The sequence below is a fragment of the Chenopodium quinoa genome, unplaced genomic scaffold (assembly GCF_001683475.1).
Source record: "Chenopodium quinoa cultivar QQ74 unplaced genomic scaffold, ASM168347v1, whole genome shotgun sequence".
NCBI lineage: Eukaryota > Viridiplantae > Streptophyta > Magnoliopsida > Caryophyllales > Amaranthaceae > Chenopodium > Chenopodium quinoa.
Genome location: NW_018742763.1, coordinates 2,319,702 through 2,346,016, shown reverse-complemented (window position 1 = coordinate 2,346,016; position 26,315 = coordinate 2,319,702). Strand labels below are relative to the sequence as shown.

General features: G+C 46.0%; 1 protein-coding gene across 1 annotated transcript; it reads right to left on the bottom strand.

The window, feature by feature from the left end:
- Positions 1-24,489: 24,489 nt before the first annotated feature.
- On the bottom strand, positions 24,490-25,849 carry LOC110724381. Its single transcript, XM_021903800.1, has 2 exons — positions 24,652-25,849; positions 24,490-24,497 (listed from the first exon to the last, which is right to left on the bottom strand). Exons 1-2 carry the CDS (start codon positions 25,847-25,849, stop codon positions 24,490-24,492), a joined length of 1,206 nt encoding a protein of 401 aa, XP_021759492.1.
- Between the last annotated feature and the right edge of the window lie 466 nt (positions 25,850-26,315).

The following is a 26,315-nucleotide window of genomic DNA, read 5'->3' as shown; positions in this document are numbered from 1 at the left end:
TTAAATGCTAGGCATACGCTCCGCCAATATTCAGATGGTAGCTTGAGGAATCCCCGGATTGGCTTTCTTGGGTTTTAACCCTCATATGCCCAAGCGGTCAGGGGGGATCAAAGGCAGAGGTTTTACCTTTTTCGGACTGTGGGGTCAAAGCCCCCCCAGCCGCATTTGGATCAGAGCTCTTCCGGGTCTGATCAGCTGGAGTCACCGGCCTCAATTCCTCCACTACCATTTCGAAGTGGGGAATGGATTGCAGGCTCTTTCCTGCAGTAGTTGGCCTGTCTTTGTCAGGCGTTTTCCTTGAAGCAGCAGCAGCCGGGGCAGGAGCGCCCAGCCTTGGTGTTTTAGCAGCCGGTTGAGGTATGTTTCCAGCCGGCCTTTTGTGCATGCTCGGTAAAGAGTGAGGCATGATTTGGCTCCCAGCCTGAAATCAATCAAACACATTGCAACCGGTTAGATATCATCTACTTCAAGTATATCACATCCAGCATATATAAAAAAAAAAGCAAAGGCAGGCTACCCCGACATTTTTGGCGGCCAGCGCCGCCTTCTTCTCCTCTATCTGCTTCTTCCTAAGAAGAATAGTAGAAGTGGCTGGAGTCTTTTCTGCTGGCACCATTTCTTTGGCAACTTCTGCAAAAAGACAAAAGGCAGGGTTAAAATACTGATAAACATACGCAGACGGCAAATGCTAGGTCATTCAGCAACCTACCCTTAGTAAACATTGTACTAAGATTACAAAGGGACAGGAAGGCTTCAGCTTTAAACCATTCCGGATGGGGAACCCAAAATTTGGGAACAATAATGTCGCTCCCATCATCCATCCAGGAGGTCGTCTTAAGATAAAGACCCCTCTCCATTATCTGCTCCCATGCCTCAGCCGGCACTTTTGGGAGAGCGCACTTTTTCCCGAGCAAAGTCGGGTGCTTATTATATTTGCGCAGCCGACGGTTTAGTTGGGGAGTTGGAGAGAAACAGCGTAAAATTTTCTCTTCCAACTGCTCCACTTGAACGGCTTGTCCAGGGTCATCATATATTCCGGATGGGTTGTTAAGGTATACCATGCATTCCATCCACCCGACGCCCGGCTGAGGTAATGCATATGAACAAATGCCTCCCAGCTGGGCTTAACCTCCTGCAACTCGCATGTGGCAATGTATTCCAAAATGTTGACCCATGAGTTAGGGGTCAACTGCCATACACCCAAGTCATACCCCCTTAGTATGGCTTTTATGCAGTGATGAAGGGGGAATCGGAGGCCGGCTTTGAATGCCGCCTCGTAACAGCCGAAGTAGTTATCGACATTTTCCACATCGTCGGTCCAAACGACGCTTGCCTCTACAGGTGGTACTACCACTTCCCAATTCTCCCCTACCGGCTTCTTTTTCAAAAAAGCAGGGAGTGTTGCGTTTAAAGTAATCACATCCCTGGCGGACATAGTCATGTTGGTAGGGTCACCTGCAGCCGGCCACTTATATGCTTCCTCATCAATAGGGGCAGCCGCTTTAGGAGACTCCTCATCAGAGTCGGACTCCTCATCATCCGATCCTTCGCCGGATTCCTCGGCATTAGAATCAGAGCTACCCAAAATGATATCACCCGGTGTGCTAGGTACACTCGGGGAGTCTTGTGGAACATCCTCATTTGGAACTCTCTCAGATGGTACCTCAGTCTGCTCTTCGTTTAAAGGGTCAACCGGATCAACGGCTGCATCATCGGACTTGTAATTAGGGTCTACCGCCGTCCATCTGGTCCAGGCCATTCTGTCCTGCACATGAACAGAAACGATTAGATTCGAAGTAGGTGAAGGTTGTCCCAAGCACCCCCAGACGGTAGTCCTAGTCCTAGACTCAGTCGTCCCTGGTGACCGGCTGACCACTATCGTAGGCTGTGTCGTGTTTATATTGGTGGAGTCCATATCCTAACTCTATATGCACAACCAGAAATTAAAGGGAAAAGATTTGCAAAGGGTACAGACGGTACCTTAGAATGTGAAGCTTGTTGGGTACAACCGTCAAAGTTGAAAGTTGCTTGAAGTCACCACAGGCGGATGTGTACAAAGCTGAAATAAGAAAGAAGAATTAGATCAAGCAGATTCAAGGAGAAATCAGGCAAAGGTAGCACAGACGGTCTTCCATGAAAAGTTTTCAAAGGTCCCCCAAACGGTGACTAGCTGGATGAGGGTCATTGGACCAAAATGAAAATTGCTTAAAAGCCACCCAGGCGGTATTAAAACCGGCTAAGGGTCTGAGGACTTTGTCAAATAAACTTAGAAATGCCCCAGGCGGAGCATCAGTGGCTGAATATCTTGCAAAGAAAAGATTAAAAAAGATTGAAAGCACCACAACCAGTATGGATGCCGGCTGTAGGCACTGAAAATGTTACCAAGGTCACTCAAAGATACCCCAGACAGTTAATTCCGGATAAGGGTATAGTGGAACCTGTTTTGAAAAGAAGAGATTGCTCAAAGATACCCTAGACGGTTAATTCCGGATGAGGGTATAGTGGAACCTGTTTTGAAAAGAAGAGATTGCTCAAACAGGCCCCAGACGGTGAATCACCGGATGGGGGTATATTGAATGCACCTAGAAAAGATTTTGAAGACACCCCAGATGGAATACTCCGGCTGAGGTAGCGTAGATATTTAAGTCATTAAATTCGACGAATGTAACCCAAGCGGTATTAAACTCAGAAGTACCCTAGGCGGTTTTTCACCGGATGGAGGTACATTGAATTCATGATTTTTTTTGAAGGTTGAAGATCCCTCAGACGGAGCTATGCCGGCTGAGGGAGTGAATTCAGTACTTGGGAATGGGTTAAAGACCCCCCAGGCAGCATGCAACCCGGATGGGAAAATCAGTCAAGATCCCCTTGATGAGGAACGAAATGAAGTCGTCAATACACTTTCCTATCAAATTAATCCTAGATTACCTAAATGAGTATAGAGGCAAGCAAGGGTCGAGATCCACGGAGAAACGGGAGATTGCAACGCTAAGTGCTAACAATAGTGTTTTAAAAGGGGTGTATATGAATAAGAGTGGTGGAAGACAAGACAATAAATAAACTAAGGCTACCAAAATTACTCTAACAATTAACAAAGACTAACAAGTATTGGAAACTATGAGATTAAAAACGCTAGGGGGATCGGGGAACATCAAACTTGGAGATTAAGAGCTAAACACATAGATAATCAAGGAATCGCAACCAAGGGAGAAAGGATCCTACTTAACACAATTCATTCCCATGCAATTGATTAAGCAATGTATAAACCACGATCTATCCTAACATGATCACTCCCGCGCATCAATTAGGACATGTAATAATATAGTCAATGGTGCACATCATCAACCATATAAAAATAAGCTCAAGTTCATACAACAAGGGTTTAAATCCCCAAAAATCAAGTATTTAATCAAATAACAACCGAGTCATCCATTCCCCTTCCCCTAGCTAAAAGTCTAGCCTAGGAGAGAGAAACTACTCATATCAACAATACCCAAAATATTGGCCATAATCAAAATCATCAACATAACAATAAAAAATACTTGAAATATGTAAATAAACCAAAATAAAAGGGATTAAGATAGAAAGAGCTCACAAAGCTTCAATCTTGTATTGAAATAAGAAAATGGGTCTTTGAACCATAAAAAATCCAATAGATTGCTCCAATATTGATTACAAGGATGATCAAAGCACAAATCTAGATTAAAGATTAAATTTTGGGTGATAAAAGACTAAGAATCTGAATTTTCTCTCTCTAAAACTTATACAAGCATCAATGGAGGCTATTCTCTCTCTAGAAATGTTCTAAGCATATTACCCTAAATGGAATAGCTGCCTTCATTCCCTTTTCAAATCAGCTTTTAAGTAAGGAAATAAAAACGGGCTGGGCTCACGGCGTGCGCGCCCGCTACAGTTATTTGCGCGCCCGCGCAGGATGATGTGCGCGCCCTCTACTAAAGTGTGCGCGCCCGCGAACTTCCGTGTGCGCGCCCTCTACTAATACATGCGCGCCCGCGAAGTATACTGCGCGCCCTCTACAGAGCGCGCTTGGCATCTACAGAAAGTTGCCTTCTTTCTTCAAGAGTTCAAGCTAATCTGCGCGCCCTCTCCAGGAATCATCGCGCCCGCGCAGGATGAGTATCGCGCCCTCTCCAGGAATTATTGCGCCCGCGCAGGATGAGTAGCGCTTTACATCCTGATTTGTCCTTGAATGCGCGCCCTCTCCCTTGGGTTGCGCGCCCGCGTAGAGCGGGAAAGAGGGGTCTCCTGGGCGCACAGCCTGATTAAAGCTCCTCACTTGATTTGCTATTGAAACCGGCTCTCGAAACTATCCCGAAACTTTCTTCTACTTCACGTATCGATTGGTTTACCTGCAAAACACAGGAAAACATCCAAAAACAGCACGAAATTTTAAAGTAGAGGGGAAGTACGAGGGAGATAGCATTGTTGTGCAATATATGGAGAAACGCGGTAAAATAGGGCTAAACAAGCGATAAATGGAGGGAAACGATAGGAAAAAGGATCCCGATTAGTGGCATAAAAGCCACTTATCGAATTTCCCCACACTTACCTGTTGCTTTTCCTCAAGCAAGATCACCACCCAAATTAGAAACAACGACAGACAACCAAGATTAAAAATAAAATAAAGACATAAGAATATACACTAACTCACTTTCGTAGGAATCACGGTTGTTTTTAGCGCAAACAACAAGCCATTTAAACCTCAAAGTCGCCTATGAGGACGAGTATGCTCTCGTGAAGGTTTCCAAAGAGCAAACAACTCTTGGCAAAAACCGAGGAGAAAAAGACAAATCGAACACTACAAAGATAAACATAATTCGGCATGGCTTAAGAAAACAACATCAAATTTCAAGATGGACGATTGCTTTATTCGGGCTCAACCATGATAAACAACACCAAAGAATTTTAGTCATTCTCAACTAAATGGTGCACGCACTTCTCAAGATGCTAAAGATTGCAAGAATCAAGTCTAAGCCAAGCATAGAGAACTAATGAGTCATTTCCTCCCTAGTCCCCTCTAGAACGGTCCGCGTTCCCCCCACTAGCTTCAAATCATCCCCCTAGGTGGCTCCTCATGATTCCACAAAGGAACCGGAAAAAGAATTACTTTGAGGAGGTAAAAGATCATCCCGACATCTCATCTATACATGCTCTTTCCATAGGGTTGAAAACCATCTCCTTCCACCGGTTAATGACCACGGACTTCTAAGGTCTAAGGGGCTTTACATGGGTTGTAATGACACGGATTAAGGTAGAGGTCGGAAGAACAATTTGAAATAGTGGCGGAAATCCCCAAGTGAAGCAAGAGGAAGGGCAGCCCTCAAGGTCAAAATTCAAAACATAACCACAACTCAAACGAACATCCAAACATTTTGATTTCATTCGCATCATTAACTTTATTCAAGGATACCCAAGATAGATCAATTTCTCATATCGCTTTTTCCTCTTTCTCATCAATTTCTTTCGCTTTTTTTTTTTTGGCTCAAAGCATCACACTTCACAAGTTTTCTTTCATGCTCAAATTTAGACTTTCATCTCAAGAATTTGCTCCAAACCAATTTCATCAAAGGTTCATGCTCATATCCACTACGCTCTTCATACTAGCCTTACAAGCCCAGTGCTTCACTAACTAAAAGGGTTGGTAAAACATAGGCCGTTAAGCTTGTAAAGGGGTTGAGACAAGAATGGGAAACATTAGGCTCAAATTGGTTGGCAAGGAGGTTGATGCAAAAGAGAAAATAAAATTTGTAACTAAATAAAAGAGAATATAAATGAAAATGAGAAATGATGCCCTTTTCCTCCCCCAAAAGTCCAAGGTCACGATCTTGGGAGCTAATAATCAACACAAGGATTCAAACGTGCATAGAAGAGGATCCTAAAAACGTCGCTCAACAAATTGATGAAGGCTTGAACAAAATGAACCTCACTAGGGACGAGAAGAGTAAGCAACAACCAACTATGGGGCGTCAAATCCGCTATGAGGGGCAACTCCATCTTACCACAAACCGTGAACTAAGGGTTCAAAAGCCATCACTAGTTCTTGCCCTTGCTACCTTGACTAAGACTCGACTAATTCAATCAACAACGATCTCGAATTGTGCATCTCATCACAAAGTTAAGAACGAAGGAACTAGCATTCTAAGGTGCATCATCACGGAGATAGAGTCCGAATGTAGTAAGCAAGTTCCAAAATACCACTATATCATCATGCCAAAATTATGCTTATCACAAAATAAAAAAAAGGAAATGAAACAAAAGAAAGGAGTAGAGAGGGTTCACATATGAGGCATTAAGATTCAAATAAATCCCAATCGACATACAAGCAATCGTTCGGTATCAATACCAACGATCCCAGGTTCCTTGGAACCGCATGCAAACATCCTCGAACCATTCAACTCCTTCCTTAAGAAGAAAAAAAAACTAAACACACCAAAAAGAAAAAGGAAGGGTCTCACCGAATGCCACTTGAATTTGGAATGCGCAGTTATACCATACTCACCATCAGGTTTGCAGTTTGAAGCGCGGGTGAGTTGTTTTCGAAGTTCCTTCTTCAATCTGCATCAGTGAGACAAGGAAAACACACCAAAAAGAAAGAAAGAAAAGGAGCATAAACTATATACAAAGGATTAGATCTTCCCATCATAAACAGCAAAAACGACAGGATATCAAATAAAAGCAGCGGAAATAGACAGCAAGCTAAGATTTCCCCCCCACACTATAGTGATGCAAACCCCTTATATACAAAAGAATCGACCCCTGACACTTATACCTCCCCCACACTTAGAAGGAGTAACGACCTCGTTGCTCTAAGACAAAACAAAGGAAGGGAAGGACAGGGGGAATAGCCAAGAAAAACAGGGGGCTAGTGCCCACTAGGGCCAGCATAACCGGAGTCCGGCCCCATATCCGCGTAGGAGAAGCCGTCAGGTGGGCCATGGGGATCCCAACCTCCAGTGTAGCCTGGAGGCCAACCATAATGACCTCGGAAGAGGTCTTGTTGCCAAGTACGCAACAGGTCGAATTGGGGGGGCATGGTTAGGGGTTGGGGGTGGGTGGGGTCAACATAGGGGTAATTGGGATCACCCCTATAATCACTACCACCCGGCAACCTATAATCATAGGACCCGGATGCGTCAGGGAAATCATGCACCCTATTTGGCTCGGAAGGTCCTTGCCAATAGGGGTAGGTAGGGGCGTTGTTACCCCCCCACGATGGCACTGGACCATGCTGGGGAGGCCAATATGGATAATTGACCGGAGGCGTGACATCTCCTCTATCTACATGCATATCATAAATAGACTGCTGTTGGAGAAACATACCTTGTTGGGTTTCAAAAAGGCTTTGAACACCCAACTGGAGGCTCCCCATTCGTTGCTTAAGGCTTTCCAAGCCTTGGCTTTGGAAGAACTGCTGATGTTGTTGCTGTTGGTGTTGATGTTGTTGTTGATGTTGTTGTTGTTCCACCATCTCCTCATCATCCTGCTCAAATAAAAGGCCCTCTCCCCGATCGGCTCCAGGAAGGACACCATTGTCCCTCCTAACCCAGTAGATGTTTCTGGACTCCCTTTGGAAGGAGGTAAGATCCGGGTTTGGGAGAAAGCAACGGTGTGCATGAGACACCAACCAATCATAAACTCCCTCTCTAGGGTTGAAGGCAATGAATCCCAACCTTTTAATTTGTTCAAGATTGAGAAAGATGTTACTGCTATTCCCAACCATATTACAAGAGGGGAGGAGGTCCCCATGCCCAAGCTTCAGGGCTTACCTTGTTACCATACTCCCACAGGAAATTTCGCCGGTCTTCTTCCCCTTGGCGATTGATAAGCAATTTTTGATGAAGAAGTAGCCCAGGTTCAGTCGTCTGCCTATGGTCGGCTGAGTGGCGAACCACAGAGTGAGAATATCCTCCCTAGACATCTTCCCTAAATCCTGCTTGTTGAAAATAGCGTATCCAAGTATACGGTGCAGGATTCTTAGGGCCGGGTGAGCGATTTTACTGGCTAAGGAGTAGCGGGTGTTGAACTCTTCTTTTCCCGTGATCCCCCTCCACCAATGTCTTTCATTATAACCTTCGAAGGAGGAGTACTAGGGAGCAACAAGGTTGGCAACTGGATTAAAGTCTAGGGCAATGTTGAGCTCCCTCAAGGATAGCGAATGAGATTTGTTGAAAAGCTGGAAGGTTACTCTAAAGTCGTTATCCGTCACAGCTTCACTGGAGAAAGTGGAAAAGAATTCAAGGGTTGGCTCAAGGTAGGTGTTGAATGACGAGCTCACAAATGTACCCAAATTGAGGTTCTCAAAGAGTACCCAAATGTCTTCGTCAACACCCAAGCTTGTGGTGGTAGGACGGTGATAGTGCTTGGAGGGTCTAAGCTTCCTCTCTTTCATTTTTTTGTAGTTGGCTTCGTGGTTGTTACTTTGGAAGGTAAGAGGGGGTAAAGTTGGTTGATTTTGTTGGGATTGGGAAGGTTGGGAGGGTTGTAATTCCGTCCCACTCTTTTTTCGTTTCCTACTGAATTTCAACATCTTCGCCCCAACCACTTCTCAAAAGTTTATACTACAAAGAATTTCACACCAAAACACCGAAAATATCAACCCAAACTACAATTCGAAGAGTATCAACCAAAAATTCAATCGCACTATCAAGCGGAATCCTACAAAACAACAATTAGCAGAATAAATACAACAACAACGTAACAAAGTTAGTCAATAGGCAAGGAGCTCATGAGATGTATACATCACCCAAACAATTCTCAAAATTCCCAAATTACCCACACTCATCTTGAAATTCATGGCCAACAATCTACATATCATAAACCCACAAATACCTATATCTAACAATTCACAAATCCCTAACTATTTCAAGAGAATCCCAAGAATTGCAAATCATTCACAAGTATTTCATTAGAATCACAAATTTGAAAGAATACTCATATACATGTCAATATAATCATAAGAATTGCAAAAATATCACATGTATTTCAATTGAGTCAAAATTTCTCCCACAAACATCACAAATTCAAGAAGTCTATCATGAATTCTATCAAAATGTAGTATAAATTAGGCTTAGGGAGTTAGATATACCTTCTTGACGATGAAAATTCGAACGAAAACTTCACCGAGGGGGCTAGCTTCGTGCAATAGGAGATTGGGGTTTTATTTTTATTTTTTTTATTTTTTTTTTGGGGGGGTTTTCTTGAAATTTCTTGGGTGAGATTCAAGGGTTTTTGATGAGAAAAAGTGTGCAAAGTGAGGTTTTGGTGAGTGTTTGATGAATTTTGAGGGAGAATTGGGGAGGAAAAGTGAAGATTTTGAGGTATGATGGAGGTTTGTAATGGAGGTTAGGGGTTGGGAGAGAGAGAGAGGAGTGAGAGCATGAAAATGAAAATGAAGATGAAAGAGGCGTACCTGCGTTTCCTGAACTGGAGTCATGCGCGCCCGCGCACACTACCTGCGCGCCCGCGCAGACCTGTGAGAGCCCTCTCACGGGCGCGAATGCCATCTACAAAAACATTGCCCCCCTTTATTTCAGAAAGTGCGCGCCCGCGCTAGGGACTCTGCGCGCCCGCGCAGACCTCTTGAGCGTCCTGTTGAGCCCTTTCAAGGCATCTACAGGAAACTCTCAAACTTCTTCGATTTAAAAAGTTCTCTACTCTACTAAAAATCCCTAACACATAAAACTAAAATGTTTATCAAATATTACAACCCCATCAAAAGCATACAAAAGTTCAAGTTCAGAGCGACAATATTCCTACATTACGGATTTGGCTTCGAGAGCTCCCATCCCGAGATCATCAAAATCGCGTGAATGTCGTTAATTCTGTTCATTGTGCTCCTTCCTCGGGCCTACTTTACCTACAATAAAAACAACTATGGATTAGATCCAATCATGAAATCTAGGTACGAAAATTAAAAATTCAAAGAATAGAAGGGAGAAAGGGGCTCGGGTTGCCTCCCGAGAAGCGCTTCTTTTTAAGGTCATTAGCTTGACCATTGTTCCGATTCATTAAGGTTCAACAAGAGAAGGCTTGTAATCTATAGGACCAAGCCTAAGGCACTCAATACGACCAACTTCATTCCCTGAATGATAGAGTTTGATGCGGTGTCCATTAACCCAAAACTTGTGATCGCCCGCATCTAGCTCGAAGGACCCATAAGGAGTGACATTAGAAATCTTGAAAGGACCGAACCATTTGGATTTCAGTTTTCCGGGGAAAAGACGAAGTCTAGAGTTGAAAAGTAGAACTTCATCTCCAACCTTGAATTCCTTGAACCTTATCCTTTGATCGTGCCACTTCTTTGTTTGCTCCTCATAAAGCCTTGAATTCTCGTATGCATCGAAACGAAGCTCTTCTAGTTCATTCAATTTCATCAACCTTTTCTTTCCGGCTTCCCCAAGGTCCATAATAAGCTCCTTGATGGCCCACCAAGCCTTATGTTCCAACTCTACCGGGAGATGGCAAGCCTTGCCATAAACCAACCGGTATGGAGTAGTTCCTATCGGGGCTTTGTAGGCCGTTCTAAGGGCCCATAGAGTATCATCAAGTTTGAGGGACCAATCCTTTCGAGTCTGGTTCACCATCTTCTCAAGTAGGTTCTTGATCTCTCGGTTCGATACCTCAACTTGGCCTTGGGTTTGGGGATGATATGGGAGCCCTACTTTATGGTGGACACTATATTTTTTGAGGAAGGCTTCAAGCTGCTTCTTGGCAAAGTGCGATCCACCATCACTAATGAGAGTCCGGGGCACCCCAAATCTTGGAAAAATAATCTTCCTTAGAAGCTTGAGGACTACTTTGTGGTCGTTGGTTGGCGATGGAATAGCCTCTATCCACTTGGTCACGTAGTCAATCGCAACACATATATAAGCATTTCCACATGAGGACACGAATGGACCCATGAAATCAACCCCCCAAACATCAAATGGTTCAACTTCAAGGATACCCAATTGAGGCATTTCATCCCGTTTTGTGATGCCTCCCGCTCTTTGGCACCTATCACACCTAGATATGTATCGTTGGGAATCACGATGCATGGTAGGCCACCATAGAAGGGATTGAGAGATTTTAGCCACAGTTTTAGTCACACCACCATGTCCTCCACACGGTAGTGAATGGAAATTTTCGAGCACACCCTCAATTTCATGGTCCGGGACACACCTCCGGAATATACCATCCCCACATTGTTTGAATAATAATGGGTCGTCCCAAAAATACCGCCTTACTTCCTTGAAAAACCTCTTCTTTTGCTGAGATGAGCATTGGTATGGGATAATTCCACTAGCTAGGTAATTTGCGAAATATGCAAACCACGGACAAGGAGAAGAGGCAATAGCCATAAGAGTCTCAACACCCATATCCTCATTTATCGGAACACTTTCAACGTCATTATGAGGTAATCTAGACAAGTGATCGGCAACATGGTTTTCGGCCCCCTTCTTATCCCTCATTTCAATGTCGAAATCTTGAAGGAGGAGGACCCATCGTATTAGCCTAGGCTTTGCATCCTTCTTGTTCATTAAGTATCGAACCGCAGCATGGTCCGTGTACACTATCACTTTGGAACAAACAAGATAGGGCCGAAACTTGTCCATAGCAAACACAATTGCAAGCATCTCCTTTTCTGTAGTAGTATAATTCTTTTGGGCATCATCCAAGATTCTACTAGCATAGGAAATAACATTCATCTTGCCTCCTGCTCTTTGACCTAATGCGGCTCCCACTGCGAAGTCACTAGCATCACACATTAGTTCAATTGGCAAGCTCCAATCTGGAGCTTGCACTACAAGAGCAGATGTGAGAGCTTCCTTGAGCTTATTGAAGGCTCGAAGGCAACTATCATCAAAACAAAAATCTTTATCCTTTTGAAGCAATCCGGTTAAAGGTTCAGATATAGTGGAGAAATCTTTGATAAACCTCCGGTAAAAACCCGTGTGCCCCAAGAAAGCCCTTACTCCCGTAATGGAAGTAGGCGGGGGTAGCTTGGTTATTACCGACACCTTAGCCGGATCAACTTCAATCCCTCTTTTTGACACCTTATGGCAGAGGACAATCCCCTCCTCAACCATAAAATGGCATTTTTCCCAATTCAAAACAAGGCTCGTCTCTTGACATCGCTTCAAGACTTTTTCGAGGTTAAATAAGCACATGTCAAAAGAGGATCCGCCTACACTGAAATCATCCATGAATACTTCAATTTCATTCTCCAACATTTCAGAGAAAATGGAGGTCATGCGTCGTTGGAAAGTCGATGGGGCGTTGCATAGGCCGAAGGGCATCCTTCGGTATGCGAATGTCCCATAAGGACAAGTGAAAGTGGTCTTTTCTTGATCCTCAGGGTGGATTGGGATTTGGAAAAATCCCGAGTATCCATCCAAGAAGCAATAGACGACATGTTTTGATAACCTTTCCAACATTTGGTCGATGAAAGGGAGAGGGAAGTGATCTTTCTTTGTATTTTTATTCAACTTTCGATAATCAATGCACATTCTCCACCCGGTCACCGTTCGGGTGGAGATGTCCTCACCCTTCTCATTCTTGAGTATGGTCATGCCACCTTTCTTAGGAACTACGTGAACCGGGCTTACCCATTTGCTATCGGAGATAGCGTAGATAATCCCCGCTTCACGTAGTTTCAAAATCTCCTTTTTTACTACCTCTTTAAGGTTAGGATTTAACCTTCTTTGAGGCTCAATGGAGGTGGCATCATCATTCTCAAGATGGATTCGATGCATGCACAACGAAGGGCTAATACAATTTGTTTCGGGGTTTTCTGATGTCCTGCGGGAGAGTTACAATTCCGAGACTGGAACCGGACGCCTGTACCTGCAAAACAAACGGATGCTCCGGATGATTGGAGATCCGCCTCCGACGGTCAAGTTAGTACTTGATTAAGGAGTAATTAATGCGGAAATTAAAGTGATTGGGTCTCTCTAGGTGAGAGTGTTTAATGTGTGTAATCTGCGTTTTTAGCGTAATCTCCCTTAATGAGGATTAAGGGAGGTATTTATAACCTCGGGAAACGTGTCAATCTAGGTTTAGGTTAACCTTGGACTGATTGGGCTTCCCTCGGAAGTTGGGCCTAGGTGACCGGTTATCCCAAGTTTCATGGGAAGGACACGTGTCGTGTCGTAATTGGTCCATAGTGGACAGATCATTGCTTGACACGTGGCAGGCTCCTATTGGCCCATGTGACAGACACATGGCGGAACCTGATTGGTCCACTTGTCAGATGGTGATTGGTGGGGAAAAATCCCCTAATCATTTGCCCCTCACAGGTGGCACGTGATTGGTCACGTGTTACCTGTGACAGGTATCGCCCTGTAACAGGCGACGGCCTGCTACAGGTGTCACTCGGCGAGAGGCTGAGAGATTCTCCCGCCAAAATTTTGAATTCTGGAAGTGACCCTTCGCCTTCTCACTTCGCCTATATAAAGGAGTGTTGACTTCGGTCATTTTCACACTTGAAAACTTTGTGAGAGAACATTCGGACCCCTGAACTTCCTCTGACATTTTGGACCCTTTCTGCCTACCGCCTGCTCTGACAAGCCGACTGCAAAGGATTTTCAGAACTTCATCAATCGTCACTCGTTCAGGTAACCGTCGGTTCTCTTACTCTTAATTTTCTCTTTACTTTATTCTTTTTTGAAATGGCACCACGGAAGCACACGACACGACCTAGGTTAGTGATCAGCCGGTCACCGGGGACGGCTGAATCTAGGACTAGGAGTGCCGCCTGCCCTTTTCTGGACCCATCTTTGCCCTTTATACAAAGTCCGACTGTATCTGTGTCTATGCAGAGCATGATGGCCAGAACAAAAAAGACTGCCAGGATCTCAAACTCAGGCGACTCCTCCCACAGGGTGCCGGTTAGTGAAACATCTGACCAGGCGCCAGATGTGGAAGTGAAACAAAGCGGCTTGAAAGCCGGCAGTTCTGAGGGAGGAGTCAAAGTGACCCCTTCCCATTTTACAGTTGACAATTCTACATTCTCTCCTTCTCCTTTTAAAGGAGAGGAGGCGGGCCCCTCCGGGAGAGGGGAAGAGTCGTCCTCTTCGGACTCGTTAGAGGACGATTCCGAGTCTAGCTCTTCTGGCCATGCTTCCCTGGACACAGAAGAGAAAAACAGTCACCTACAAGAGGCGAGGCTTTCTCACGCGGTTGAGAAGGGGGACGATTGGGCGGAGCCATCCGCCTCTCACCGAGAGCAAAATACCCCCTACTATTGCACGGTACCTCGGGGCCGGATCACGGCCATGCAAGAGAAAGTGGAGAGCTTTATCGAAAACCACACAATGGGCCCCGACTTTTTAGTGTTCGTGTCGGATCCAGAAGACACAGTCGTATGGCCGGCTGGTACCAGTTATGATGGCGCCTGCTTTGGCTGCTACGAGGCGGCCATCAAGGCTGGGCTGCGCTTCCCACTACATCCAGCTGTTCAGCGGATCTTGGATGGGTATGAGTTGGGGTTATGGCAGTTAGCCCCGAACTCCTGGGTCAACGTACTCGGCTATGTGGCCGGGTGCGTACTGCACGGGGTGGAGCCGAGCTTCGAGGCTTTCGCCCACATGAACTACCTCAGCCGGACCCCTAAGGCAGGCGGTACCGGCTGGTATCAATTGATGAGCCACAGGGGCTACCTCATGACGAGAGGTAAAGCAAACAAATGGAAGGACTGGCGGAGCACCTTCCTCATCATTGAGAGTTCAGACACAGAGCTGAACAAGCGCTTCAACAGGTGGAACTGGAATCCGCCCCTTCTTGCAGGTGGCCGCAGCATGCCGCCTGTTCCCCCAAGGCTAAGAAAGAGATCCTAGATAAAGGACTCTTCAAAGTAGAGTCGAAGGTGAACTCTACTTCAGGGGTACGAGAGCAAGTACCCCTGCACTGCGTCCCGAGCTTCAAATGGCTCTACGACGAGTACTTTATGGCCGCCTGTGGCCTCAGCAGTCGGTGCTCAAGAGGTAGCCGGCCTGTCGAATACTATGCTGTTCCGTGCATTTCTTGTTATGACTTTTATTAACTTTGCTATTTGTTTTTGCAGCGGACGCCATGAGCAAAATTACCGCCTCCTAGACTGCGGCGGCCATGTTGCGGGCCTCCATCATGCAACAGTCTTCAACCGACTCCCCCAACAAGGGGGCACCCTTGGTGGGCTTCGAACCTTTCACCCTCTTTTTGGAGTTGTGTTTATGCATATACTGACTCTTTTCTTCTTTTTTAGACGGGCGCTCCAAGAGCTTCTTCTTCCCAACAGCCGGACCCCAAGGCCCGGAGGACGACTGTTGCGAGCTCTCCTGGTTCTGCCAGGAAACATGCGGCGGCTGAGAAACAGCCGACCACTTCTTCTAAAACTCCAGCTGGGCCACCTAGAAGTATGAAATTGTCCTTGTAAATTTTAGACTTGCTCCCTTCTTTACTAGGTCTAATCCGTTTGTTTATGCTTGATGAAGCCGACCCTCAGGAGCCTGACTTGGTCGAGGTGGCCAAGTCTATGATCAAGGCCGTTCCTCCAGCTGAAAGGGAGGCGGTCAGGGGTGTTGGCACCCTTGACCTAGACGGGATTGCAGGGGTCCTTGCTGAGGTATACTTAGCATATTTTTGAGTATTTGAATTCCAGGACGCCTGTTTTCTTTTTGTTTGAAAACTGACGCCTGTTCCCCTTTTTACTAAGGCCCTGCTCCGAGTGAACGGCCTTCGCAAGCCGCTTGACCGGAAGAACAAAGAGGTAAAGGCTGCAAAAGCTATGGCCGCCTCTGACTGTGATAAGGCAATGTTTCAAATTGCCCAAAATGAAGTTCTGACCATTGATATTCTTTATTATCAGGCGCAGGCTACCGCCGCTATCCGGGCTCAGTTAGAGGCGGCCCAGAAGAGGAATAGCGAGCTGGAGGCGACCATCAACAACCTCAAGGCCGAGCTGAGACCTCTTCGCCAAAAGATGTCCTCATACGAAACCTTGGAGAAATCCTTGGCGAGCGTAAAGGAACGCCTGGTGACCCAGGAGAAGAGTCTTACTCAGGAGCTCTCGGAAAAGGCCGAGCAAGAAAAGAAAGAGCTGGTCCGGGAGATGATGGAAGACTCTGCTCAAATCCAGCGCATGACTTGGGGCCGCCTCTTCCCCAATGCCGACTTTGCCTCATGGGAAAAAACGTACCGCCAGTGTTCTGATAGATATAATCAAGAGATCCTGGCGGCTGCTGAGGAAGAGGCGTTGGAGGAGGAGGAGCAGCCGGTAGTGGCGCTTGTGCCGCTTGGGGGTAATGCATCAAAGAAGGATGCAGCAAAAGCCGAGTCCAGCAAGAAGAGTGCTGACCAGGCGGCAGCTGCTGATATTGAAGATCTGCCCCCTTCTTAAGCTTTATGTCTTCTTCCCACGGCCTGCGTGCCGTTTGTTTGTATTTACCCGGCCAGGGGGCCGGGGCTCTGAATATTTTGCCGGTCTTTAATGACCGGCTTCCTTTTAATGAATATTTTTGTTTTGCTTCAAACTTGTTCAAGTATTGAATATTCTGATATCCAATTGTACACTATACCGACTGTTTTACATGGCCGATAGTTGTAGACAGGTACAGATAGTTAGTCACGCCGCCTATGCCCCTGGACAACTGGTCGTCTGTTTCCAAGCTAGCCAATCAGTCGGCCATTTATCCAATCGGTATTCGAACCATTTCAAAGACTGGATCCCCTTTAGGCAGGCGGTTCTGTCATATAAAATTAACCAAGTAGGAAAGTGGTTTCCTACTTGTCATGTTTTTAGGCTAGAGACTTTAGGCCGTCTAGGCCGACTGTTCCCCGCCATATTTAATCTAGTGTGAGCCGGTGCTGTATGAACACCTTTTTAGTTTCATACTAAATTTTTAAGGAGTGACCAAGTAAACATGATTGTTACCTAGTCGCCAAGTAACTGAGTAGTAGAGGTATCAAGCGGTGGGTACCGGTTGTTCCCCTTTATTCGCCAATGTTTGTTGGCTTTTAACTCATAGGTTTTTAACCTAGCAGGAGTAGTGGTTGAGAGCCCCTGTTTGCTAAAAACAGGCGGACGACTCATACCTTTTAGGCTCCATACTAAGTTTGAGAGAGTGACTATGAGTTAACTTTGGTGTTACTCAGTCGCCGTCATTCCTGCTTGAGTAGTAAAGGTACCAGGCGGCGGAGGCCGGCTGAACCTTTTGATTCGCCAATGTTTGTTGGCTATTAACTCAAGAGGTACCCCCTGCATTTATCCCAAGTAATACAGGCGGTCATCTGACTCAGATGTCAATTGCTACCACTGGTTTGGTTAGTGATAGAGTTATCCTTGTCTCAAAAACGGCTACGTGGTTGCCCTTGGGGACAGTCGTATAGGTGCCGTGTAATTAGTTTATAGAGCAATGTTCCACCCAAAAGGGAGCTGCTCTCTGCGACGAATTTCATCCGGAGGGATGCCGCCGGACGCCTGCTATGATGTTAGGACAGGTCGTATTAGTTTTGAAGATTGGATCAGTTGGCTTGGCGCCTGGTCTGATCATTCGGCCTATGGCCTTGGTTAGTTCTTGGTGAACGTAGGTGCTAAGTAAAAGGAGGGTAGCCGCCTGTTTAGGCACAGGGTCGGCCAGGCCCTGATCATTTTTAGTTAAGTATAAGGGGGGTGGCTGTGTGTTTGGAACCAGTCGGCCCTCTTCTATGGAGAGTAGCCGACTATATGTCCAGACGGCATGCCCCTATGGTGATAGAGTAAAATATTCAATGGAGAGTAGCCGACTGTAAAGGTACAGGCGGCATGCCCCTCTGAAGATAGAGTAAAATACTCAATGGAGAGTAGCCGACTGTAAAGGTACAGACGGCATGCCCCTCTGAAGATAGAGTAAAGTACTCAATGGAGAGTAGCCGACTGTAAATGTATAGGCGGCCTGCCCCTCTTAAGTAAGAATAAAAATTAAACATGGAGAGTAGCCGACTGTTTGTCAGCAGGCATGCCCCTCTTAAGTAAGAATAAAAACTGAGTATGGAGAGTAGCCGACTGTTTGTTAGTAGGCGTGCCCCTCTTAGTACAAAATTGAATATTAAGTATGCAAACTTTTATTAAGTAGCCCTTGACTATTTACATCATTCAAAAGAAATATTTCTTAAGATTATCTACATTCCAAGTTCGAGGCAACGGTTGTCCGTCTGGTGTTCCCAGACGGTAGGTACCATCCCTGACCTCTTCACAGATTCGGTAGGGTCCTTCCCAGTTGGGAGTTAGTTTTCCAGACTCATTAGCCCTACCAACTGCTTCCATTTTTCTAAGTACAAAGTCCCCCACTTTGAGTGGACGCCTGTGTACTTTTTTGTTGTATGATCTAGTCATTCTCAGGCGGTATATTTCATGGCGCAAGACAGGATTGCCCCTCCTTTCAGGAAGTGAGTCTAATGCCAGGCGCATGGCTTCCCAGTTTTCCTCTTCGTCATATAGCATTACTCGAAGAGTCGGCTCGTAGTGTTCTATTGGAAGAACAGCTTCCGCACCATAAGTTAGGAGGAATGGAGTTTCTCCAGTCGCCCCTTTTTCAGTCGTCCTAATGGCCCAGAGAACATGTGGTAATTCATCCGCCCATAGGCCGCCTGCTCGTTCAATCTTTTTCTTGAGACCGTCTGAGATGATTTTATTAAAGGCTTCTACCTGGCCGTTTGCTTGTGGACGGCCGACAGATGCAAAGTAGTGTGCAATTCCTTGGTCACCCAACCAGCTTTTGAGAACAGACGTCTCAAATTGGGGACCATTATCAAAAACCATAGACATGGGAACCCCGAACCGAGTGATGACATTTTTCCAAATGAATGAAATTACATCCTTCGTCTTGATTCCCTTTACAGCCTCCGCCTCTACCCATTTAGTGAAGTAGTCGACGGCAACAAGTATGTACCTCCTTCCGCCTGTAGCAGGCGTATATGGATCCAGAATATCCATGCCCCACTTAGCAAACGGTAGTGGGCTATGAATGGTAGTGAGGTCAGTAGCCGGACGGTGAATTAGTTTGCCAAACCTTTGGCACTTGTCACATTTTTTCACCATCACCATCGCATCTGCTTCTAAAGTAGGCCAAAAGTAGCCCTGCCGCCTTGCCCGTTGAGCAAGCGTCCTACCGCCTATATGGGAAGCACAGTAACCAGAGTGAAGATCGTCCAGTATCTCTCGCCCCTTTTCTGGAGTAACACACTTTAAGAAGGGTTGAAGGTACCCCCTTTTGTGAAGTTCTCCCTTTATTATTTCAAAACTGGTTGCTCGTTTTTTCAGTGCTGCCGCCTGTTGATGATCATCCGGCAGGGTACCATTTGTCAGATATGCCCTGATTGGATCCATCCAGGTTGAGCTTCTGTCTAAGATTCCAATAGATTCTTCCTCAATGCTTCTCCTCTCCATTACTTCCCAAAAAACAGTTCGAGGAGTATCACAGGAGGCGGATGATGCTAATTTTGAAAGTGCATCCGCCTGGTTGTTTTCTGATCTCGGCACTTGGGTCAGATGGAAATCCTCAAGGGAGCCGACTGCTTGTCGGACCGCCTGTAAATACTTGATCATAACCGGATGGGTTGCTTCGTATTCGCCATTGTACTGACTCACTATCAATTGTGAATCGGAACAGGCGTCTATTTTTCTTGCTCCTGCCGCCTTGCACATGCGGATTCCGGCTAGTAAAGCTTCATATTCTGCCTCATTGTTTGAGGCCTGGAAACTGAAGCGTAAAGCATACTCGTACCTGTCGCCCTCTGGCGACTGACATATGACTCCTGCTCCACAACCATATTAAGTAGAGCTTCCATCCACATATACCTTCCAGACTTGGTCTGTAACTTGAGAGTCCGGAGGACGAGTCATCTCAACAATAAAGTCAGCAAAGGCTTGCCCCTTCACTGCTTTTCTAGGCTCGAAAGTACTTCGAGGCTCTGTATTTCTATGGCCCATTTGATCATTCGGCCTAACGACTCCATGATGGTCAGTGGCCGCTTGATAGGTTGGTCTGTATACACGACGACTGCATGTGCAAAAAAGTAGGGCTTCAGTTTTTTAACAGCCATGAAGAGTGCAAGACCAAATTTCTCCACTAAGGGATACCTCAACTCGGCATTTTTCAGTACATGACTGACAAAGTAGACCGGGAGCTGACAGCCGTCTCTTTCAGCAAGGAGAACAGCGCTTAACACATGATCAGAGACGGCCAGGTACATGTAGAGTACTTCTTTGGGAAAAGGGCTGACCAGCCTCGGCAAGGAATGCAAGTGAACTTTCGATTTCTGGAAGGCCGCCTCAGCATCCGGCCCCCATTCAAACCTTGACTTTTTCTTAATTGCCTGGAAAAAGTATAGGCATTTGTCGCCTGATCGGCTTAGAAATCTTCCCAAGGCCGCCAGACAACCTGTTAACTTCTGAACCTCTCGGATGGTACGAGGCGACTGCATGTCAATGACCGCCTGCACCTTCTCGGGGTTCGCCTCTATTCCTCTATGATTGATAAGGAATCCGAGAAATTTCCCAGACTCAACTCCAAAGACACATTTCTTGGGATTGAGCATGACATGGTGCCGCCTGAGTGTGGCGAAAGTTTCTCGGAGGTCCGTCAGATGATCTTTCTGAAGTTTAGACTTGACAATCATATCATCAATATATGCCTCGACATTTCTCCCAATTTGATCAAAGAACACAGTGTTTATCATTCGCTGGAAAGTGGCCGGGGCATTCTTAAGACCAAACGGCATGACCGTGTAACAGTATAACCCCTGATCAGTGACGAAGGTCGTCTTCTCCTGATCTTTCTTCCATAAAGGAATTTGATGGAAACCAGAGTAGGCGTCCATAAAGCTCATCAAAGCATGGCCGGCTGTTGAGTCGACCAGGTTATCAATATTAGGCAGAGGGTAACTGTCTTTGGGGCACGCCTTGTTTAAGTCTATGCAATCTACACACATTCGCCAGGTGTCATTCGACTTTTTAACAAGAACCACATTTGCAACCCAGTCTGGGAAGTAACATTGCCGAATGAACCCTGCATCAAGTAATTTTTTAACTTCGGCGGTTGCCGCCTGACTTCTTTCTTCGCCATGGTTCCGCTTCTTTTGCCGTACCGGCTTCTTTTTCGGATCCACGACCAGTTTATGTACCGCCAGATCAGGACTAATGCCTGGCATTTCATGGACTTCGAATGCAAAGATGTCCTTGTATTCATTCAATAGTTTGTGAAAGTCGTCACCTAGGTCCCTTAGAGAAGTCGTCCCAACCTTGATTGTTCGGCCAGGGCGCGAGTCGTCTAGGATGAGGTCCGTATGCTCACCAGTCGGCTGAGGGCGGAATTCATATGACTGCTCCTCTGCCAATGATTGCTATTGTTTCTCTTTTCTTGCGGCCCCCATCTGGGCAGCCTTTCTTTTCTTGCCGCCTGGTTCTTGAACAGGCGCACTCTCCTTGACATTGTCAAGGTCTATTTTTCCACCACTCGACCCAGTGGCCATAACATTGGGCTTGACATCCGAGAGATAGCACTCTCAGGCCATCCTCTGATCTCCCCTTAGGGACCCGACTGTTCCATTATCCCTCTCAAACTTGAGCAACATAAGAGATGGGATTATAACAACCTTGGAATTATTAAGGGTTGGTCGTCCCAAAATCATGTTGTAGGCCGAGAGTTCTTCTACTACCAGGAACCGGACTACCATGTGTCGTCCTTCCCCTTTTTCGCCCAGGCGGATGGGTAAATCCACTCGTCCCAGTGGGTGGACGACTCCTCCTCCAAACCCTACTAAAGGGTGGGATGCCGGATGTATGCAATCAGTCTGATATTTTAGTTTCGACAGACATTTGCTACTGATGAGATCTGAGGAGCTTCCGGTATCTATGAGGATTCGGCCAACTCTCTGGTTGGCCACTTTACATTCAATAACGATAGGGTCGTCATGCGGCCCTCTTACCCCTCCTAGATCTTCTTCAGTGATGACAATCTCAGGAAATGAATATTTGGAGGGTCGTTCTTGGTGAACGGAATTTACATCTAACCGTCTGATATTGTCTTTGTTGCCCCTAATAGTGGGGCCGCCTCCTGAGAAGCCGCCTGCAATGGTGTGGACGACTGCATCATCTGTATCGGAGCTGTCGGCCTGTTGATTCTTTTTGGTCTACTGCTTTTTTGAGGAAGTGTTCCCCGTAGATTTCTTGACATAAGTGTCAAGATCACCTTGCTCAGCCAGGCGGTCCAGATACCGCATGAGACTGATGCATTCATTGGTGTGATGACCAACATCTTCATGATAATCATAGAATTTTTCTTGGTTCCGATTGTTTGCAGAACCCTTCATGGGGACCGGCTTCTCAATTGAGATCCGTCCCTTGATTTCCTTTAGGATAAATTGGTTATCCTTGTTAAACACATACTTTGGGGAGTATGGTTTGAATTCTTTTTTCTTCTTCTGGGACGGCTGTTTAGAGGAATCAGTTGCCCAGACCTCTTTTCTCTTCTCGTCTTTGTTTGACGACTGCTTCTATCGTCCTTCTCTTTTGTCGGACCTTTTCCCGTCTGACTGTTTTACCGTACTACAAAGATCAGTCGTCTGTATATAGGCTTCCGCTTCAATCAAGGCCTCTTGAAGAGTCGCCACCCTCTTTCGGACCAAATAAAATTTGAAGGTCGACCCGTCTTTGAGACCTCTGAAAAAGTCAGTATAGGCTACTTCATCTGGTAACCCTTGAATCTGTATTCTCATCAGGTTAAACCGCCTGATGTAAGAACGAAGCCCCTCCTTCTCGCCCTGCTGAATTGTTCCTAAATCAAGGGTCGTCTTCTTCGCAGGGATGTTCATGGCGAAGTTGGAGGCGAATAAGTAAGCAAGCGTCTTGAAGTTATTTACACAACCAGTCGGCAGGTTGCCGAACCATTGTTGTGCGATTCCTTTGAGAGTCGCTGGGAAACACTTGCACCAAGTGGGATCATCCAACCCTTGAAGGTACATCAGGTTGGTGAATGCCATCAGATGGTCTTCTGGGTTAGTAGTGCCGTCATAGGCGCCCACTAATACATTTTTCACTTTGGCCGGCTGAGCGGCTTCAGTAATTTCCTTGGAGAAGGCCGACGGCTGTTCACCAAGTCTAAGCAACCGTAGCTGCCAGTCCATAGGTTGGACATTTTTTGCTGCATGTCCACCAAACGGAGGTGGCTGTAAAAAATATTGTTGTTGCGGTACAAACGGTAAGTTTGGTACCGCCTGGTCGCTATGAAAGCCGGACTGACGGGAGGTGTCGCCTGACTGACTCTCATGATACGACTGAGTATGCCTCATCGAGGTATTTCGCAGACTGTCTTGGAAGTTTGAAGTAGAGGCCGACTCTGACAATCGGTCACTCTTCTTCTGCTCTACCAGTAGCCGAGCGTCTGTGTATGTTTTCCTCGACCCGTTCGCCTGAATATGACGAACTGGTTTCCTATTTCCTGGAGTAGGAAAACGGTATTTTGTGAAATCAAGGGCAGGTGGCTCCCACTTCCTAGATTTAGGATGAGGGGTCGCCTCTCGCCCTTGAACTGGTTTCCTCTTCCGTGAAGTGGAGGGTTTCTTAGCCGACTGCTCCTTGTCCAGAGCAGGCGGCTTCTTGTTGATCAACTCTTGAATTTCTCCCTTGAAGTCCCTCATGAAGGTCATGAGTTCGTTCCTTGTGATGGGAGCAGACCCATCAGTCGGCTGTTGCCGAACAGGGGGTGCGCCTGCTGGCTCGCTTCTAGTTTGAAGATGTTCCCGTTCCCTCCTTTCGGTATGACGGGAACGTCGGGCCCTTAGGGTCCCGTCTGAAGCTGTGTGAGCTGCAACTTCAAATTCATTCTCAGTATCGTGGTCCGACTGAACTAGAGGGTCGTCCAGGGGACGTCTCTCTTCAGGAGCCGGTACAAACGTGGATGCCATCTCAGAAGTACTCTCCCCATAGAGGGCGCCAAGATGTTTCGGGGTTTTCTGATGTCCTGCGGGAGAGTTACAATTCCGAGACTGGAACCAGACGCCTGTACCTGCAAAACAAAAGGATGCTCCGGATGATTGGAGATCCGCCTCCGACGGTCAAGTTAGTACTTGATTAAGGAGTAATTAATGCGGAAATTAAAGTGATTGGGTCTCTCTAGGTGAGAGTGTTTAATGTGTGTAATCTGCGTTTTTAGCGTAATCTCCCTTAATGAGGATTAAGGGAGGTATTTATAACCTCGGGAAACGTGTCAATCTAGGTTTAGGTTAACCTTGGACTGATTGGGCTTCCCTCGGAAGTTGGGCCTAGGTGTCCGGTTATCCCAGGTGTCATGGGAAGGACACGTGTCGTGTCGTAATTGGTCCATAGTGGACGGATCATTGCTTGACACGTGGCAGGCTCCTATTGGCCCATGTGACGGACACATGGCGGAACCTGATTGTTCCACTTGTCAGATGGTGATTGGTGGGGAAAAATCCCCTAATCACCTTTGATATCATTAATGATATACCCTATCACACTTCTATATTTTGTCAAAACGTCAAGCAATTTTTCCAAATCATGCCCATGAAGGATAGCATTGACAATAACCGGGTATTCCCCTTCATTTCCAAGGTAAGCATATTTCAAAGAGGGGGGAAGGGGTTTGAGTTATACCTTGGGAGGAGGCTTAGAACTCTCCTCCAATTTCTCCTCTTCTTGTGCTAGCTCTTCATGCTTAGGATCGTTCTCTTCCTCTCTTTTGGCTTCTTCAATAGTCATGACAAACTCCTTTGCCTCGTGAGAGTAGTACTCTTCCTCGCATGTAAGAGCCTCAACTATTGGATCTTGAGGGCTCATCATAACTCTTCCCAAACAATCCAACTTCTCACCTACCACATCAACCCTATAACACTTCTCAACCATGGGGGTCTTGAGTAGCTTAGAGAATTCAAAAACAATCTTTTCATCGGCTACTTCACAAGTAATGGTATTGTTTTTGCAATTAATGACGGCCCCCAATGTCTTCAATGTTTCCCTTCCAAAAATCAAAGTAGTGTTCTCATCCTCCTCCATATCCATTACAACAAAATCACAAGGTACATAGATTTGTCCCACTTGAATGGGGACATCTTCAATTTCTCCACAAGGCAACTTAACCGATCGGTCGGCTAGTTGAATGGTCTTACTTGTGGGTATCATCTCGATATTCAATTGTTGAGCAATGGACAACGGCATTAGGCTAACACTAGCCCCAAGGTCGGCTAGAGCTCCTTTGGGCCCCAAGTTGCCAATCTTGACCGACAATGTGAAACTTCCGGGGTCTCTTTGCTTCTTTGGCATCTTATGTTGAACAAGCGCACTCACTTGATGTGGAAGTGTAATAAATTCATCCTTGAGCTTCCTTTTGTTCGATTGGATATCTTTGAGGAACTTCGCATAAGATGGCATTTGTGTCACCACTTCAAGGAAAGGTAGGTTGATGTGTAACCCTTTCATCACATCAAGAAACTTTGCAAATTTGTCATTCAACCTTCGCTCCGCAACCCTCCCGGGATAAGGTACCGGATTATCATACTTTCTAGTGTCAATGGGGTCCTTACCCTTGGACTTCTTGTCTCCAACTTCTTTCTCAACATTTACCTCCTCATCTCCCTTCTTATCTTCCCCTTCCTTCTCTACCTCCTCACTCCCTTTTGGGCCCTCATAAGAAGCTCCCGATCTCAAGGTGATCGCCTTGCATGTGTCGGGTTGTTTGAGGTTGTGGGATGGTTTTGTGTTTGGTTGTCCGGGTAGTTTAGAAGAAGAGTTTAAGGAAGAATTTATGGCCACTTGAGCTAATTGAGAATCAACCATCTTGTTGTGAGCCTTAAGCTCTTGGATTTGTTGATTCATGGCTTGGAGTTGTTGGAGAATTTGGGTTTGAGTAGAATCGGGTTGAGACACTTGCTCTTGACTCCTTTGAGTTGCTTGATTTTGATTTTGGTATTGGTGTTGGCTATTTTGTTGATGGTTCCTTGGGTAGTTTCCTTTTGAGTTTTAGTTTTGGTATGTAGGAGGGTTGTGGTTTTGGTATTGTGGGTTGGAATTGTATGGTTGTTGAGCTTGTTGGTTCCATTGTTGGGGTTGGTTTGCAAATCCGGGTGGTGGTTGTCTCCAAGCTACTCCTCCACCACTTCCCCTATACCCATCTTGCCTTGTGTTGTAATCCGCGACATGCTCCGGGCTCAAACCTCCACAATAAGATTTATCGTGGTTTGTACCACCACAATTTTGACAAGAGAAAGAGTTAACTTGGGAGGAGCTTGCACCACTATTGATATTTGTATTCAACTTTGCAAGCCCTTTTGTCAACGTCTCA

What these genes read in the sequence shown, in the direction of transcription:
- LOC110724381 (XM_021903800.1), bottom strand. Translation starts at nt 25,849, where the DNA reads ATGAATCAACAAATCCAAGAGCTTAAGGCTCACAACAAGATGGTTGAT.